At 32.7% G+C, this 17,886-nt stretch overlaps 4 protein-coding genes across 4 annotated transcripts; 2 read left to right on the top strand and 2 right to left on the bottom strand.

Moving 5' to 3' along the window:
- Positions 1-196: 196 nt before the first annotated feature.
- Positions 197-5,839, bottom strand: LOC122516303. Its single transcript, XM_043633994.1, has 5 exons — positions 5,536-5,839; positions 4,373-4,475; positions 4,196-4,281; positions 3,956-4,060; positions 197-3,604 (listed from the first exon to the last, which is right to left on the bottom strand). Exons 1-5 carry the CDS (start codon positions 5,558-5,560, stop codon positions 618-620), a joined length of 3,306 nt encoding a protein of 1,101 aa, XP_043489929.1. The 5' UTR covers positions 5,561-5,839; the 3' UTR covers positions 197-617.
- A 1,216-nt stretch (positions 5,840-7,055) lies between these two features.
- Positions 7,056-9,055, top strand: LOC122516019 (palmitoyltransferase ZDHHC3). Its single transcript, XM_043633498.1, has 7 exons — positions 7,056-7,309; positions 7,432-7,600; positions 7,680-7,865; positions 7,921-8,057; positions 8,151-8,235; positions 8,317-8,529; positions 8,592-9,055. Exons 2-7 carry the CDS (start codon positions 7,520-7,522, stop codon positions 8,751-8,753), a joined length of 864 nt encoding a protein of 287 aa, XP_043489433.1. The 5' UTR covers positions 7,056-7,309; positions 7,432-7,519; the 3' UTR covers positions 8,754-9,055.
- Positions 9,056-11,512: 2,457 nt separating this feature from the next.
- LOC122516128 lies at positions 11,513-15,797 on the top strand. The gene is made up of 15 exons (XM_043633698.1): positions 11,513-12,036; positions 12,120-12,296; positions 12,476-12,688; positions 12,743-12,869; positions 12,952-13,115; positions 13,201-13,440; positions 13,517-13,622; positions 13,712-13,975; positions 14,086-14,236; positions 14,320-14,473; positions 14,602-14,785; positions 14,864-15,094; positions 15,177-15,518; positions 15,608-15,670; positions 15,723-15,797. Exons 1-15 carry the CDS (start codon positions 11,801-11,803, stop codon positions 15,795-15,797), a joined length of 2,727 nt encoding a protein of 908 aa, XP_043489633.1. The 5' UTR covers positions 11,513-11,800.
- LOC122516030 lies at positions 15,340-16,802 on the bottom strand. The gene is made up of 3 exons (XM_043633544.1): positions 16,669-16,802; positions 16,145-16,294; positions 15,340-16,025 (listed from the first exon to the last, which is right to left on the bottom strand). The coding sequence occupies exons 1-3, from the start codon at positions 16,792-16,794 to the stop codon at positions 15,945-15,947; spliced, it is 357 nt and encodes a 118-aa protein (XP_043489479.1). The 5' UTR covers positions 16,795-16,802; the 3' UTR covers positions 15,340-15,944.
- Positions 16,803-17,886: the final 1,084 nt, after the last annotated feature.

A 17,886-nucleotide genomic window follows, 5' to 3' on the forward strand; every position in this document is an offset into this window, starting at 1 on the left:
CTTTTTTTTGTAAATATGCAAAATTTTTATTTGTAATTACATGTTATTACATCGTAACTACATAGATTATATTATACAAATATAAATTATGTACAAATGTAGAACTATTATCGAATATCTTGAAATTATGTTTATAAACATTCATATATTAAAAATATATATATATATAGATATAGGATTAAATTTAATAAGGGATAATTAATAGATATAAAAGTGAAAAATAAATCTCACAAATTAGTAAAATTCTCGCAGTAACACGCACACACACACACACACACATATACACCTCGATATACTCTCTGGAACTTTCTAAAAATATTCTTTCATCGCTCGCTATTCTTTTACTATCGTCCTTTCATAATCGAAGCTTACTCACCAATACATTCTTTTCTTTCTTTTCGAAACGCACATTCAAATTAAGTAATTCACATACACATGCACTCTCATCCCACATATATATACATATACATATATCTCTGTGTGTGTGTATGTGTGTGTGTAGAATAATTGATGTTAAAAAAGAAAAAAGAAGAGGAATAAAAAATAAAGAATACCATTGAATATCACATTTGAAAGAGAGTAGGAGAATTGAAAAAATAATGTATAGGTAATTAAATCTAAGCCGATGAAGATCGAGAGTCGTTGTAAGATGATTTATCAATCATCTCCACGTTGAGTGATTTGTTTGTGTTACTTTCGTGAATCGATTCGTCCAATAAACCACCAAGAATAGCATCGATGTATTTTTTTCGACCTTCGCTCGTATCGAAAGAAAATCCTATCGAAGGAAGGAACTCCGTTTCCACAACGGTTTTTACAGATTCGGTGGCATTGGTCGTTTTTCGAAATGACGTCTTCGAAGAGTTATCAAATTCCTTAGACTCCTCAAAATCTAGAGATCTCTGTATTTGAGGTAGCTGACTAATTGCTCGACGATTTTCTACATTGTTTAACGGTCCATCAAAATTGTTGGTCAATTCGTCCAGGACTCGATCTTTCGAAATACTTCGTGGAGTTGCTTCCAAAATATCTCTTAGTCGTGGCATGATATTTTTTTTATCGTTATTAGGATTGACACTCTCGACAATTTTCTCTCTTGGTAACCTATATTCAACGGATTTAATCGTCGTGCTAGGTAATACACTTTGATCCCAATTAGAATCCAGATTTGATTTTGATTCTTGAAGATGATTCAAGGAGAAAGGTCGAGGAATATGATCGATTTTAAGTAATTCTGCCATTAACTGTAGAAGACTTAAAGTGTTTACGTTACTCGTACTAGCATTGCCTTCAATTTCCTTTTGATTGCTCGATAAAATCATTGTATCTTTGAAAAAATGTATTTTATTATTATCGTTATACGGAAAATCGCTATTTCGACTGTCAGTAACCCCCTCGATAGATTTGACAATTTCGATTTGACCTAATCTATCAGAACCAGCATTGTCTTCTACTTCCTTTTGATTGCTCGATAAATTCATTGTATCTTTGAAAAAAGGTATATTATTATTATTGTTATACGGAAAATCGCTATTTCGACTGTCAGTAACCCCCTCGATAGATTCGACAATTTCGACTTGACTTAATCTATCAGGACGAGAATTGTTTCTCTCGTGTTGTTTTATTAAGCTAATAATCAAGTCATCTTTGGTTGGCACCGATTCATTTTTTTTATTCAGGGTCACTGATACTTGATATGGGGACTTGTTTAGTTCGATCGCATCTTCTATATTTGATATAGATTTTAAATTTGCCGCAATTTTTGTTCGATCGTCTCCGTCAGAAAGTTCTATCAATTCGCTAACAAATTTTGCTTCTTCCTGTTGCCTCGAGTTTCTTCGAATTTTTTCGTCTTCTTTCCCGCTTTGGATAGGTGTATCAAATCTGGAAGTTTGGGTGACGATCTCGTCGACGGTATCCTTCAAATTGAAGCCAATGAACGGAGATTCTATGTCAGTTGCCGGAAAATCAGTAGTTTGCTGGAACCAAGGCACCGATACGTTCGTTGATTCATTAATTAAGTGTTCATCTATTGGGATTTGTGTAGTACTTTGCACTTCTGAGTACATTGTATGATACGACGTATAAAAAATGGGTGTTTTAGTAGAGGGATAATCTGGAACATTTATTCGAAATTTCGCTTCGGTAATAACTGGTGGTTTTAAAATAATGTCAGGTTGTAAAATAGTCGAATCGATAATTGTTTCACTCTTGAAATCGTCATTGCTAAAAAGACCTGGATTTTCCGTAGAATATAATTTCGTATCTAATGGTATCGTTGTTTCCGTTGAAGTTATATTCTCTTTGTACGACAAAGTAGTCGATGCTTCTTCTATTTCTGTATTACTGCCTTCAAGTTTGAATCGCGATAAATATTCGATCATAGGAGTTGTACTTTTTTCTAAAATACTTGCATAATTTAGAGTATCGGTCGTATCAGTTTGCCACTGAACCATCGATTCTATATTACTTCCAATCGATTCGGTTAAATTATTCCGATTTGAGTGTAGGGACAAAGAACTATCTTCATTCGTAGCTTTCGCATTGTCTTTTGAATCCTGCACGTGAATCCTGAATTTGTTTGATCCATTAAAAGCTCGACCAATGCCAATACTTTCTTTTATTTCAATATCATCAATATATTCTTCTCCGACGAATGAATCTTCAAGCCGTTCATCGATTGAATCGATACGTTTAACAACTTCGTAACTATCCGAAGGTTCGTCCTTTAAATGATCGCGATCCTGATCTTCATTATAGTTTTTGTAGCTTTGCGAATTACTATCATTGTACTTTCCTTTCGAATTCTTATTAAAACTAGAAAGAGTGGATAGCGTGAAGAAGCTTTTAGATTCCTGGCTGTGTGTGTAAAGATGATCTGAACTTTCGATGTCTTGATCGAACCTATTATAAACTAAAGTTGAAGGTCTATTAGTCGTCGGTATTGTAGGCGAATACAATTTCCTTGTGGTAGTAGTTACAGTCGGCACGGTTGGTGCATACGACGGCTGAAACTCATTTATCCGTTTTCCTAATTTGTCCCGAATGTCCTGGTAATCGTATCTCCCTGGCTCTCTCTCTCGATAATTTTCTTCTCCAATTTTTTCGATACGAATTATAGGCGAATCTTGATACGGTCGATTGAAATAATTTTTACTATAGAAAGAATTAGGATAAATTGGATTTGTTTTTTCTGAATGCTCTTCGTAAGTAGAAAAAAACTGATTGGGAATAGTTTTCTCCCGTGAGAGATCATTGCGATAAACTGGCAAATCATTTCTAGTAGAATCGATCGTAATGTAATCGATGATCTTCCCTCCTCTATCAGGATCCACTAATTCATCACTGGCAACATCCGTTCCAGTTTGCAGACCCATCATACCGTAAGCTTTGCGTATCAATTCGTCGTCGTCTTCTTGATAGTGATTATCGTGATTTATTTCAATAAATTTGCGAGTCGTCGAGCAGTCAACTTTACTCCACCAATCGCAAGTGAGAAGCTTTTGGCTAAAGATGGATCCAATCGGGCACAAGAACGAGGAAACCAAGATGTCGTGACAAACGTGAAAAACTTGGCATCCAGCTACTTCGTCCGCATAATATCCTGTTGAAGAAAAATACATTCAATAATATGTTACTTTATTACTGCATTTTAATTTTTTACACACATTTTTTCGCTATATTGTACATCATTAATACTACCTTTATATGAACGTTTGAAACATGCTGACCTATTACGAAAGCAAAGAAAATACTTTAACATAAGAGAATCGTCGTAGTCATTCGTCTTACGTTAGAAACGAATGTATATATACGTATAAGTATATATCATCCTTGACATCGATGATGCTAAAGGTGACAAAGACTTTTAAGCGATACTCAGCAATAATTATTAGCACGATGCTATTTTTCTAGTCATTCTTTCTAGCCATAATATTTAAATATAGCGACTTACCGCGTGAACGCCCTTCACACGAAAAACCTGTCTGCGGTAATGTAGTGTAAGCTGGATAATCGATCTCCGGTTCACCGGGGACATTCATCCTGATGTCACTATGATCTAAAATAGAAATAGAAAGAAAAAAAAGAAATATGAATATTTGTAAAAGTATTCAACTTGCACCCCGAGATCAGTCGTGATATCAGTAGCAAATGTCATTTTTAGCGATATTAATTTATACCGATTGCGCGTTACCTTGTTTATCTTTATATCGATCATATTGGCCACCGGCTGATCCATAGCTATCGAAGGTACCCTCTTCCTCGGGATCGAAATATTTTCTGTCGAATCATTAAAGTTTAATTAATTGATTGTTTTGAATTTTTCCATCGGTATTATAATCGTTCAAAATTAATCATTCGATCGTCGAACCTTCCTCTAGTGCCATCAATCGCTCTGCGCGACAGGAAACTTCTCCGTGGGACTTCATGCTCAAGACTACCGTGAACGTTGCACAAGACTACGGTCACGAGATCTATTTGTAAGGAATATGAATGAAATCTATGTATTATATTTTCTAATAAAAAGCAGTAATATACTTTCATTTTACATAAATATATATACCTATCCGTTCGTTAATATTTCTATGATTGCTTTCTATGTGCAATTCAATTCTCTTTGTATTACTACACTATTCTTTAATTTTTCTTTTAGAATAATTTTGAAGTCTCTCTAATTGTAAAAGTAAATCTAAATATTGTTTCACATTGAGGCGTGAATAAAAAAAGAAATGAGAGAGCGCTTTCGCTGATTCAAATTAATAGCGTTAATAACTTCCAAGTACTGGAGCTCTATTTGCGATGTCCCAACCGCAAGGCACAAATTTTCTCTAACAAAGTATAGACGATCTCCTTCCGGGAGGACATTTTAATCCTTTCTTTAGAAGAAAGAAAGTAATGTGCCGAAAGAATGATGCACGCTTCGTTACCAGTAAGACCGTTTGAATTTTATATGCCTTCCACATAGAATAAAATTTACTTAACTTCTTCGATATATCACGATCATTACATTACCAAATGCATCTTTTTAATGTTATGCAACAATAAAGTATGTTTCTAAGTCTATTATGTTTTCTAAGTTAATTTATTTTTCATATTTTATTTTTATTTATTTCCAAATACCCCCTAAATAGCGTGATAACAAGTTTCTGCATGGATTGATTTTAATTTATAATGAAATCAAATCGATTGAAGATAATGGAAAGATTGCTTTCTCATACTATCGTGCTCGTTATTGATTCGTATTCGAAACAAATACCGTTCGTGAAAGGTTGTTGCGTAAGGCTATAGTATTAAAATAAAAGCATAAAACCTATAGAATATTATGTATTCATTTTATAAAGCCCATCATCTTGATTTCGATTTGTTAGAAAATTAATAAGATGACAAAGCGAATGTATGTAAGAACAAATATGGGTTTTATCTTCTCTCGAAGCGCATGAAGTTTCGTTAAAAAAATTTTTAGCAAGAAATTTAAATGTTATTGAGAAAGAAAAAGGAACCTCGAAGAATGTGATCTATTATTGATAGACTTACATAGAAGAAGCTGGATGATCGGCATTTTTGCGTGACGTTATCATGCGTCTCAAAAGTCTCGTAGGACCGACATCGTCCGTCCACTGCGAAGCAGCCGATGCACTGCCGTCTCTCGATGATCGTTCCTTTCCGAGTCTTCTTCGTACCTCTTACCTTTCTTCCTCGCTTTCTACCTCTCACCTGGCCATCGTTCGTACCATCCCTCGCGAAAAGAATGTCCGAGTGCCGCCGCGCCTTAAGTCATCCTCTTAGAAAAACTTTCCTTGTTTCGTTAAAAAGATCTCTTTTATATGCCAGAAAAAGACATTACAGCTCATTAGTGCGGATGGAAAAAAAAGGACATTAGGTAATGTTTAAGGAAACATAATTTCTTTGGATATACTACGAGTTGCGGGAAAGAGAGAAAAAAAATGTCTTCAGCATCTTTTCGGCGAGAGTAAAACTATATGACCCAGATGCACGTTGCATCGGACCATAGGTAGTAGTAAGGTAGGTAGAAATTCAAGTAAGACGACACACGTACATATAAACATATTATGTAAGTTCGATGACATTGCCTTAGTTCTGCACATATGCCCTTCTCCTCCTCATCTTCCTTCTTCGCCACCACATCTTTAACGTCCTTCTTCACTCTTCTCCAGAGAATTACTTTCGTCTTACGTAATCATTGATTCTCTCTCTTTCTCTTTCTTCCTCTCTGTTTCTCCTTCATTTACTCACGCATTTATGTACTCGATCCAGCACGAATCCATCAATTCTTTTACGTTCCATCGATAGACATTGGTCGTTCGCAACATATTTTCATTTTTTGAAATTGTTTTTAAAAGGATTGTTAATGTTAACGCTTAGATTTTTTATTTTATCGAGAAAAATAACTTTTAAACAAAGATATAAATTTAAATTTTCTCTTATTATTAGGAAAACAAAAGAAATAATAATGTCGTTTTCGTAACTTGCCTAAATTTTAATAGAATGTTCACAGTTAGAATAAAAAAGTTGAATTTGTCTGCGTGCGATGTGCACTTTCATATATGAATATTGGCTCGAAAGGTAATGCGTGTCTCTTACGTCATGCATCCTCTCGATTCCAGCGTTGCTTGATCCTTACCTTTCAAAGCATTCATTTGCGGAAACATGCGTGATTCAGGGCAAGAACTTTAACTGCCTTTTGGTCAAGATATTGCAAGAGATATTGCAAAATATTGCCCTTTGGTCAAGAAATTTCATTACAAATAAATCAATATATCTACCGACCGGCAGGTCATTCTCCTTTTATATTCGTCATATTGACACGACGTTATTATTATTTGTTTACATAATTTCATCTTACATTTATTATATAATTTGCTCGTGCTCTAATTATCTAATAGAAAAAATTAAAATACAAAAAATATTGTATTATAAAATGTTGCTACTCTAAATCACTTTATTTCTCTTGGTTTGAAAGTAGCGCGCTTTTGAATACGTATCAAATGGCGCTTCAATCGTTCGGCGTGTAAGTTTTCTTTTCTCAAGCGCTAGGTGACTCTTGATTTAGAAATAAAATGGAGTATTATCAAATGTTTGATCCTTCGTCTTGTATTACATGTATTTTACTAATAAGTGGTTGATGGCGTTTATAACGGTGAAAGAAAAACGATAGTGATCATTATCATTAATTTATTGCTACCATAAGGTAAACGCGTAGAAAAAGAATGAGGGATAAAATCAAAGCATCCATTTCCTTTCGGATCTTTAGAGAAGTTTTCAAGCAATGATGACATTCATTTGTTAGGTTAGATTGCAATAATTGCCATTAAATTGCTTCTTATTGTTATGCATTTTTAAATAACTTTAACGTTATTAAGCGTATGCGTGCTGCCATAAGATATACCAATGTTTATCCTTTCTTCGCAGTTATGGCTTTTTCTTCTACATTCAAATATTATATCGGTACTTTCTTACAAGTGGAACGAAGTTTGCCGCTTTAACGAACTTTTCAATTATGGTTTATGATTACGTAGCCTTCCATAGGGAGAAAGGTATACATAATAAGTGTTGCGGTGGAAAGTTTTGGTGCATTAAGGTATTATCTTTTGAAGAGTATATCAACCTTTCTATTAACAATATTAATTAATCATATTATTGACATTTTTCTATCATAGGATATTTGCGGAATTATATGCGCGGTTCTAACATGGTTGCTAATCATTTATGCGGAATTTGTAGTTATGGCTGTTATTCTTATCCCTTCTATAAATACTTTATATTCAGGCCTAAATATGGCAGTGTTTCAATCCTTAGCATTTTTGGCATTTGCTTCTCATTTAAGGACAATGTTTACAGATCCAGTAAGTAAGAAGATCTGTTTACGATATAACCTGATAATAATGAAGTATTATGTAGGGTGCCGTACCAAAGGGTAATGCTACGAAAAAGATGATACAACAAATGGGATTCCAAGAAGGTCAGGTTATCTTTAAATGTCCAAAGTGTTGTTCCATAAAGCCGGATAGAGCTCATCATTGTTCAGTTTGTCAAAGGTAAATTAATATAAATACTAATTTTACTCAAGTACTAGCTAGGTTTTAGGAGATGTATATATGGATATATAGAAATAATGGATATAATTTTAGATGTATTAGAAAAATGGATCATCATTGTCCATGGGTCAATAACTGTGTCGGTGAAAATAATCAAAAATATTTTGTATTGTTTACCGTAAGTCATTTTTCTTGTTTAGAAATGAAGTATGCTGTAAGACGAGGTCAAAAAAATGAGAAATATATGATAAATTTTCAGTTTTACATAGCAGGTATATCACTGCAGTCTCTTCTTTTGTGTATACAACAATTTACAACGTGTGTAAGGCAAGAATGGAGAGAATGCTCGACATTTAGTCCTCCCGCTACTGTCGTTCTTTTACTATTTCTAGCATTTGAAGCACTTTTATTTGCCATTTTTACAGCCATAATGTTGGGATCGCAGCTACAAGCTATTTGGAATGATGAAACTGTAAGTACGTACACATATTATCAATGGCTTTACTATTTAGTAATTTGTTCAATTTGTTCTAGGGTATAGAACAACTTAAAAAAGAGGAAGCACGATGGGTTCGTAATAGCAGATGGAAATCCATCCAGGCCGTTTTTGGCAGATTTTCTATTGCTTGGTTTTCTCCGTTTACTTCGCCTCCAAATACAAAAAAGAAGTTAGATGCCTACTTATATACTGTGTAACTGGGATATATGACCGTGACACAAATATTTAATACATGTAAATACATATAAGGTAAATATGACACATATGATTGTATCGAATGTGTGCTTGTGTATCCGCGCATACATCATTTCTCTTTCTCTCTCTTTCGATATATATATATATATATATACTGAAAAAACTTCAATGTGTGTATATATAGATATACAACGTGTAAATGCATATGTATTGTGTATGCACAAGCAGAAAATGTAATGATACTGTTTTCCAAAATATCATATATACAAGTGGCAATGGAAAATACATATTAATGATAACATTCCTTCAGAAAAATACTAATTATCCGACAAATATTTTAGAAAAACCTTTCCAGAAACAATTTCGTTGGAGTACAATTGAACATGTGTATTAGTTAATATGTTATAATTTTGCAAATTTTATGCATTTTTTGTTATATTTTTATTATTTAAAGGAAAGCAATGCAAAGATTAACTCATACAAAAAGTGTAGTAACTATTACATATATAATAGTAGTATTATATATAATAGTAGAAGTACTTAAGAAGCATAATTTTTAAATATTTACAAAAAAATTAAGTTGACATTTATTTGTTGCTCATTTGACTTCGAGTTTTATATACATACACATCATATCTTCGTGTACTTATTGATTTAAGTACGATTGATTTAAGATGAAAGTATTTTAAGGAAATTATATGAGATTGCACGTGTTTGAGTACACGATCTACTATATAGGTAATTATTTCAGAAGAACAAAATATTTATAAATAATTAATTATTATTTGTTATATTATTTGTAATAATAATTTAACATGCCTCGTTTAATAAGACTTTTTCTAATGAAAGTAAGAGGACACTTTATGAAGATGGAAAAGAAAAACTACCAAACCTACAAAATAAAATGAAACTTTTTCTTCTTCTTTTATCCATCCAATGCAAGACATTCTTGTGTATACTATATATCGATTAAAATGTTCGATCTCTTTCTCTTTACGCGCGAATGAATAATATATTTAAATATATTTAATAATTCTTTATCATATCGCGCTACAAACATAAATTATAGTATAAGAGAAATCATAACTTATAGAAATAAAATAAATATTTCTTTTTTTTTTATATGAGGAATTCTCTCTATCGTATAGGTCAGTGCTATATATATATGTGATATATGTTTTTATTTACGATCCAAAAATATGAATATTTTCAATTCGTTATATTTCACTCAATACTATCATTTTCTGCACGATAATAGTAAAGTTGTTAGGATAGAAGAAGCAGTGACCTATCTTGACATATATTTATATTACAGCTAAGAATTGGAAATTTATTTGGCAAAATGATTTGCTTTAAAATAATATTTTCAAATAATATTTAATATGAAGTATATTACAGATTTAAGAAATGAATATATCTCTTTTATTTACATACGCTATCGATGACAAAGATGGAAATTATATATAAATAGTATTAATTTCCTAATATTATTCGACTTGCAAGACTGCTTGCAAAAATGGTACATGTACGTTGTATTTATATTTCATTTAGAATTGTTTACAATCATTTAAAATAAATAGGATGAACAAATGATCTCCTAATCATACGAAAGACTGAAACACAGTGTTGATTGTCGCTCGAGCATACCTAACATTTAGACTACAAATATATTTTTTCTACAAAAGTGTAATTTATATCGATTTGTTTTTTAGAATCACCTTTATAAAACACGAATCTCTATAATCTTTTTAAATATTTGCCTTTTTAGTTATAAAGAATGTATTTATGGAAATTTAATACATAAATTTCGCATTACCATTCTTGCATCCAGTTTCTTAATCGTAAATTATTGTCGTAATTATTATAATGTCCAATGTGTACACGACAACTAATATTTAGTAACAATATCAGGATAGAGAAATTTAAGATATTTTCATATATTTACTTTATATATTGTCAAAAATATTTTGCACCTTTTAGAACAAGAAGAGAACAAAATATAAAAAGTCGATGCACTTTATATACGCTATCTCTTATTTATATTTGGATGTAATATGTGATATTTTATGCAATATTATACATATGCAGAAAATATATTACTGCTAATATTATTAATACTAACTAGATATTATTAAATGGAACGATAATGAAAGTTCTTCGATCATTTTTTTTTTTAAATCGATGTTTATGCCATCAAATCTTTTGTATTTTTATCGATTTTACAGTTTTCATTTGAAACACGTTTGTGTCACGCTCTATAATAATTGTCACGTGTAATAAATGCGCAAATATCTAACCAAACAATGATAAGAATCATTTTTACTTTGTTTCTAAATAATAGTTCAAACATTTATTTCGACGATTATTTAGGTCGAGAAATTTTCGTAGAAAAACTTTACCTATATTTAAATTTTGCGCGAAAATTTGTAATTTGAAATTTTTTGGAGAACCAATCAGCTTCTTTGCGTGTACGATTAATGTATTAGTATCATCGAGAACTTTTAGTAGAGCAGTTTTTCTAATGCCATCTTAATTAAAAGTTAAATTATCTTAAATTAAATTGTCATAAACATATAATGATATAAAGTTAAACTTGGAAATAAATATACTATTCCGATCGAGTATATTTTTTTATTAGAGAAAAAATGAAGTAATAGGTTAAATGTATCTATCGTAACATACACATTTAATTATAATATACTTTTATTAACAATATTATTGATTAAATAAGCTATTTTTGAATAGAACAGTAGTAATAGTGTTAGGATTTTTCGTGATTATTATAGGATCGAGTTTGTATCTGCTTCGAAAGATTCGTAAGTATATTTTTCGTGGCATTTTATATGAGAAACTTTGCAGAGATCGGTGCTTGTTCGGTATAAATTAAGTAGCGTCATCTATACGTAATAATATTGTAACACTTTCGCATTTCGTTCACAGGTATGTAAACAGGTATGTAAAATACTTAAAAAATATTCTTTTAATTATGATTATGTATGTAGAATAATTAATAATATGTATACGTAATGTGACAGCGCAAAAATCGAAAATGGAAGAATTATTTGTATTGAAGCCTGAAAATCTGGATCATTTGTTGCCACAAATAAAAGAGAATTTAACGTTTCCGAACGAGAAATCGCAAATGTCTGCTCTTGAACAACTAGCGAAACTTTTAAAAACTCAAGTCCCCGACATTCGGAGCAATATTTTCACGAAGCTTATTAAATTTGATATAATCTCGACTCTGTGCGATATTTTAAAGACTTTTCGAGAACCACTTCTAACGTAAAATACTTACAAAGTAGTTTTTTTTATTTTAAAATTAACTAAATGATCGATATATTATTACTTTTGTCGATATTTTATAGTTCAGCTTTTGAATGCTTGGCTTTAGTAAGCGAATATCCAAAGTTTTATGAAAATCAAGTCGCTGTGGAAGCAGTGAGTTCTTTGTTTCATCTTGCGCATTACATCGAAATGTCCACCGATATACAAATATGTCCTTTGGAAAAGCTTCTTTCTGCTATTCGTAATATATTATTCAAGTACGTAAATATCTATGTATCTTATTAGAAAAGCATCTTAATAGAAAAGAACTCGAAAATATTTTCTATATTTTCAGCGCGAGAAAGATAGGGATTGAAGTCGATAGCGTATGCACTATCAATCAAATGTTTTCTTTTCTTAATAACTTGAGTCAAAAATGCTTATCCCGTGTATTAAGGTTTATGATTATCGATATTTTAAATACCATACTCGAATCCGTAACGTTGGACGAGAACGAAAACGAAAATAGGAGATTGATTCTCGATGTTTGCATCGAGTCGATTAAATCGATGAAAGATATTGTGGAACATGATTACGAACAAGAGTATGAATGCTATTCGAAGAAGAACGCTATTGTCGCTTTATGCTGTCTTTGTGCTACCAGCATTAGGTAAATTTCAACTTTAACTGCTTAGGACGGAATATAAATATGTATATCTTGTAGATTTTGCGACAAAGATCATTTGACGGATGTTGACGAGGGTGGTAATATGACTCCGATGCAGGGAAAAGTATCTCTCGCAAAGTCTATTTATGCAATCGTCATTTATACCATTATGCCGTATGTTAAAGTAAGGCAAAAACATTAAATATGAGCTTAATTAAAAAGTTATGTGTTAAATAAACGTATATTTTGTGTTTACTGACGAATAGAACGTATCTTTTGATCAAGAGAATTCTCTTAAATGTTACGCTAGTTTTGTTTCCTGTTTGAGCTACATGTATAATATAAGAGATTTCAAACAAAAGGATATAGCTAATCATTTAGTAGCAAACGGTTATCTTAAATATTTCTTACGTCTTAGCGCGCAGCTTCCGTAAGTCTAATAGAATTAATTAAAAGTGTTTACTTCCTTGTAAATATTTAATGCTTTTTTTTTATTCGATAATAAAACTCTTCAGATTACATCAACGACGAAATATATGCATCCTATTGACGCGGACATTAATCACTTTAGCAGAAAATTCTTTATCGATCGACAAATTACCCGAAGGCGTCAATGTATTTTCAAGTAAGATGTTCGATGGACTTGTTTCTCTACCGAACAATGTTGAGCAGTGGACCGATATAGTTGCAATTTCCGATGATCGTAACACAGCTTTAATGATTTCCTTTTATTATCATTATCATGCCACCAGGGAGTGAGTTATTTTTGTTGTTATTTTCTTTTGTGTAAAAAACCATTTTTGAAGACCGGTTATCGTTTGTTTTTTTCAGACTTGATATGATTACGTTCGAATCTCTGATAAAAAGATTGTTAGATTTAGAAGATCTTGGATCGATAACTGTACCAATTCTAAAGCCATTATGGTTTTTATTTGCTGTGAGCTTATTTCTTTCTACCGGGAAGATAAAAACTCTATTCGAAGCGAGGTTTGGTCTTTTTTTATTATTAAAAGATTTATTGTTTAGGTTTCGTTTTTGTCCCACTCATCACCAGGAGAAAATTGTGAATACGAAAATGCGATGAAAAAATTAACAATGGCTTTACAATATTTGGAATTAAGCCAATATTACACCCATCACATTGAGCTTCTACATTTTTGTCTAAAATGCCCAGAGATAACAAACGACTTGCGATGCAAAGTAATAAATATGTGGCTAATAGAATCCGATGGGGATGTTTTACCTCTTTTGAAGCTCGATTGTCACAGCATCGTTAAACATTGTTTATTGGTACATGCAACGTCTCCTTCCATTATATTATTTAATGAATCTTAAACAGTTGCATCTCTTTACATCTACATTTCATATCTCGCTCACTATAAATATCCTTTTAAACATAGATTACAGTACAAAATGGCCTCGGTGAGGTAGTTAGCTTAGCTGTTAAAGGAATACATCAATCGATGCAGACTAGCAATTGCGACGAGATCGCTGATATAGTTTGGAACATGTTACCAAATGTCTTATTATCCGACGGTCCAAATCGAAGTATTCAATTTTAACATTCAGTTTATACTTTCTTTAAAAACTATTGTCGTACAGTACATATTAAAATATTACAACATTATTTATAGTTGAGCATATTAAAGCAGTGCTCGAATTATCAAATATGTCGGAACCCCGTAATTTACCAAAAAATACGATAAAGGTGTGCGCGGATGCTCTCATCAAAATGATATTAACTGAAGATGTAGATGCATGTTTCCAAAAGTTACTTTTAAAGCAGACGTATGCCATACTTGTTGCTTCTATGGAACACAATTACTTCAAAAGTGAGTTGCACCAAATGAATTTAGCTAATTGTAAAACAGAATGGTATTGGAATATATAATACTTAAATAAAGACTAATTAAAAGAAAACATTTACGTTTGACAGTTCTTTCAAAATACGTAAATGAGACAAGATTATTGGAGAAATTACATGATTATGCGTTTTCTGAAAACGAGTTAACGTTATCTGCGATTTCTTTGAAATTCCTGACTTTCATTATTCACTTTCAATCGCTATCTTCGATCGAGGTAAGAAAAAACAATGATAAATAATAATTAACTACTGCAAAACAAAAAGAATATTTTAGGATTAAGAAAAGAAACATAAGAGAGATTTTTTCTTTACAGTGCGATAGACCTATAACGATCGAAATGAATCATTTACGCGTTCTTTTATGGATTTGTCAAAAGTCTCAACTCGTTTGTCCGAATGCTCTTGAATTTTTACACGAGCTGTTGAACCAAAACAATTCAGGAATGGTTGTAACATTGGAAGATGTTTCCTTTAACGCAGCAGGTAGAGATGAAATGGTAACGATCCTAGATATTTATGAGATGCTTCATGTTATTCACTCAAAGGTGAGCTAGCGTAAAGGTATTGCAAACGAAAATCATAAAGAATAGATCAGTCAATTTGACCCTTTGATCATTTTCATGGTAGAGTACTTCAGCGGAAAGAGAAATTGTTTATCAATGTCTAGTTGATGTTCTCCAATTTTGCCACGTCAAAATAGAGACGCTGATGTATTATCTATGTACAGCAATTAGTAATTACGATCTCGTCATTGGAATAGCAAAATCTCGATCTTTATCTTCATATTTTCTTCAATTCGTCAACACTTGGCTTCGATTTCGAAAGATATATGGCGACGACGAAGTGCCGGCTAACACAAGATCCTTGTTTAAATCACCTTTCGATGAAACTATGGAACAATTATCGGAATATGTGAATTTTCTCCAATCCAAAGACGAGGACGAAGCGTCCTCGAAATTGTATCATGCGGTGAGATCGTATCGCCTGTATATATTTTTAATATAACATTCACATTATTACTAAATCGTTACAATTTTTATTTCATTATGTTTGTTTAGTTATCCTTCTTCAAAAATTACAAGATTTCGTCTACTCGTATCTTTGGATGCGAGGAAGGTGAGGTTTTTAATTTTTTTTTTTAATATGCTGTGCAATATTCTATTGGTATTACAGTTATTTGTGCATACAAAAAGTAGAAAAAGATTATCTAATGTCGAATCTAAATGTCGTCGTCAAAGATGTGCGTAAGACGTTTTTTTTATCGTTTAGCTGGATCTTCTTCTCCAATATCCACTTATTCGTCGTTAACGTAAGCAGAACGAAGGTTGACTTTCCCAAGATAGTAGTTAGCAATAAATACATCGACGTTTCAACAGGTCGAAAGGCATGACTTATTTATTTGCGCGGACGTCCGTTACGTTGCATAAAACAGCCCTTAAAAGAATTTAACCTGACGTCGATTTCTCCCTCCTCCAGCTAAAATGAATGAGAAGGTACTTTGAAGAAATATTTTTTACAGATATGACTTTTTTTTCTTTACGTCTATGATATTATGTTATGTTAATAGTAATGGAATTGAATTTAGTGATGAATACCTGATCGAACAAATAAATTTCTTTATAGCAAGAAGGTGAAACGCACTCCCGGATGCATCGTGTTTTGGCGACACTGCTCGCTTGTTGCGATAACATTTTACAAGCGCCGCTCTCTTCGCAAGCTTGTTCGAATTGTCGGAAGAGGAATTCCTACGAAAAAAAGCGTCATTCATTCTATCATATATTTTCTACGTTAAAGATAATCTACGAGTACGCGGAAAAACCAGACAAACGCTACATTTAGCCGAAGGATTATTTCTTTAAGGATTACACGTCAAGATAGAAAGATTCGACATATCTAATAGGAGGAGCTGCAAGCTGTGGATTAGCGTAAAGTTTTTCCCTCCCCCTTTTTCTCTTTCTCTCTCTCTCCCTGTATATATACATATATATGTACCTTTACCGGCCATGCAGCGTCGTAAAAGCGTCACCTTTTAAGTGATAGTTGCCACTGCTATAACCTGTATCAGTGTTCTGCAGGATATCTAAAAGGCGGAAATAGACGTACGATAAGAGGGACTTACGTTCTTGGTAGTCTCTTTGTAGGGGTACTCTGGAAACGTGAAAGTCTTGGTTAGGGATGCTTGCCCTTCCTTAAAGTGTCCGATGACGAAGATCAGACTGAGCGCGAACGCCACTCTCGGCGCCATCTTGGATGGCCACCGACGATCAATAGAGGAGGATGGCGCTTCCTTTCTCTCTCTTTTTCTTTCATTTTCTCTCTTGCTGGCGCACGCCCGCGCTTTCCTTAAATTTAAAGAAAAACGTTGAACTGGTCGAGAAGTAAATAAAAGCAAAAAGAAAGATAACGAACGAACGAAAACGAAGAGAAAAAGTGATTGATATTATATTCTGATCCTTCGTTTGATCTACGATCAAGATCATTTATAAAGAATCATTCATAAGACGTTGGAAAAGAAGTTTGTAGAATGACAAACACGGGAATTACTAGGTGGAGCGAAATTATCGATACCTTTGCGTATAATATCGCAGCTGCGATAGAATTTATTGCTTTTGGCTCGTTTGCTCGAAAGAGACACGATGAATGTTGTTTTTGTTAGTTTAAGCGTAGTGCACTCTACTCAATATCGGCATTCTGTATGCACAATTCGTATCATTAATTCGAAGTAATGGCATTCATTGCCTTCAATTTGCTTCCATTCGGCAGTTCACTTATTTTCTATAGGACAAGTTCTCGAGTAACGTGAGAAAGTACAAGTCATTTTAGCTAATATTCGTAAGATGAAACAGGTAACCAGTACTGTTTTGATATATCTTATTGCTAAACCTACAACATACTTCTTAATATTTTTTCGGATAATGTTTTATATTAAGAGAATAAAATAGTAGTAGACGGATGAGAGAAAAAGTTCTTTTAGAAGCAGAAACGACGAACACGGATGTTTGTCAATGTCTTGGCAAGAATCCAAATTCAGAGCCGGTACGAACCTGACCCCGAAAGCAACAAGTACAATTAAGGTTTAGCTGTCCTAACGTAAATTGATTCACGTAGAAGTCTCACATGTTGACAATAATATTTTTTAAATGTATCGACCAATTGTTCGAGACTAGACTAAACGCAATATCCTGTAGCACAGAAACATATTCTTAGATCGAACATCTGTTATATATTTAATGTCTAATCTCTTTTCCGAAATTTGTTCAGGAACGCGAAACGGCCCGAAAGAAATTTTACGGTCGATTAGATAGAATTTTATTCCATTACGAAGGTCCGTGCACGA

Source organism: Polistes fuscatus, unplaced genomic scaffold (genome assembly GCF_010416935.1).
Source record: "Polistes fuscatus isolate 324 unplaced genomic scaffold, CU_Pfus_HIC Scaffold2, whole genome shotgun sequence".
Lineage (NCBI taxonomy): Eukaryota > Metazoa > Arthropoda > Insecta > Hymenoptera > Vespidae > Polistes > Polistes fuscatus.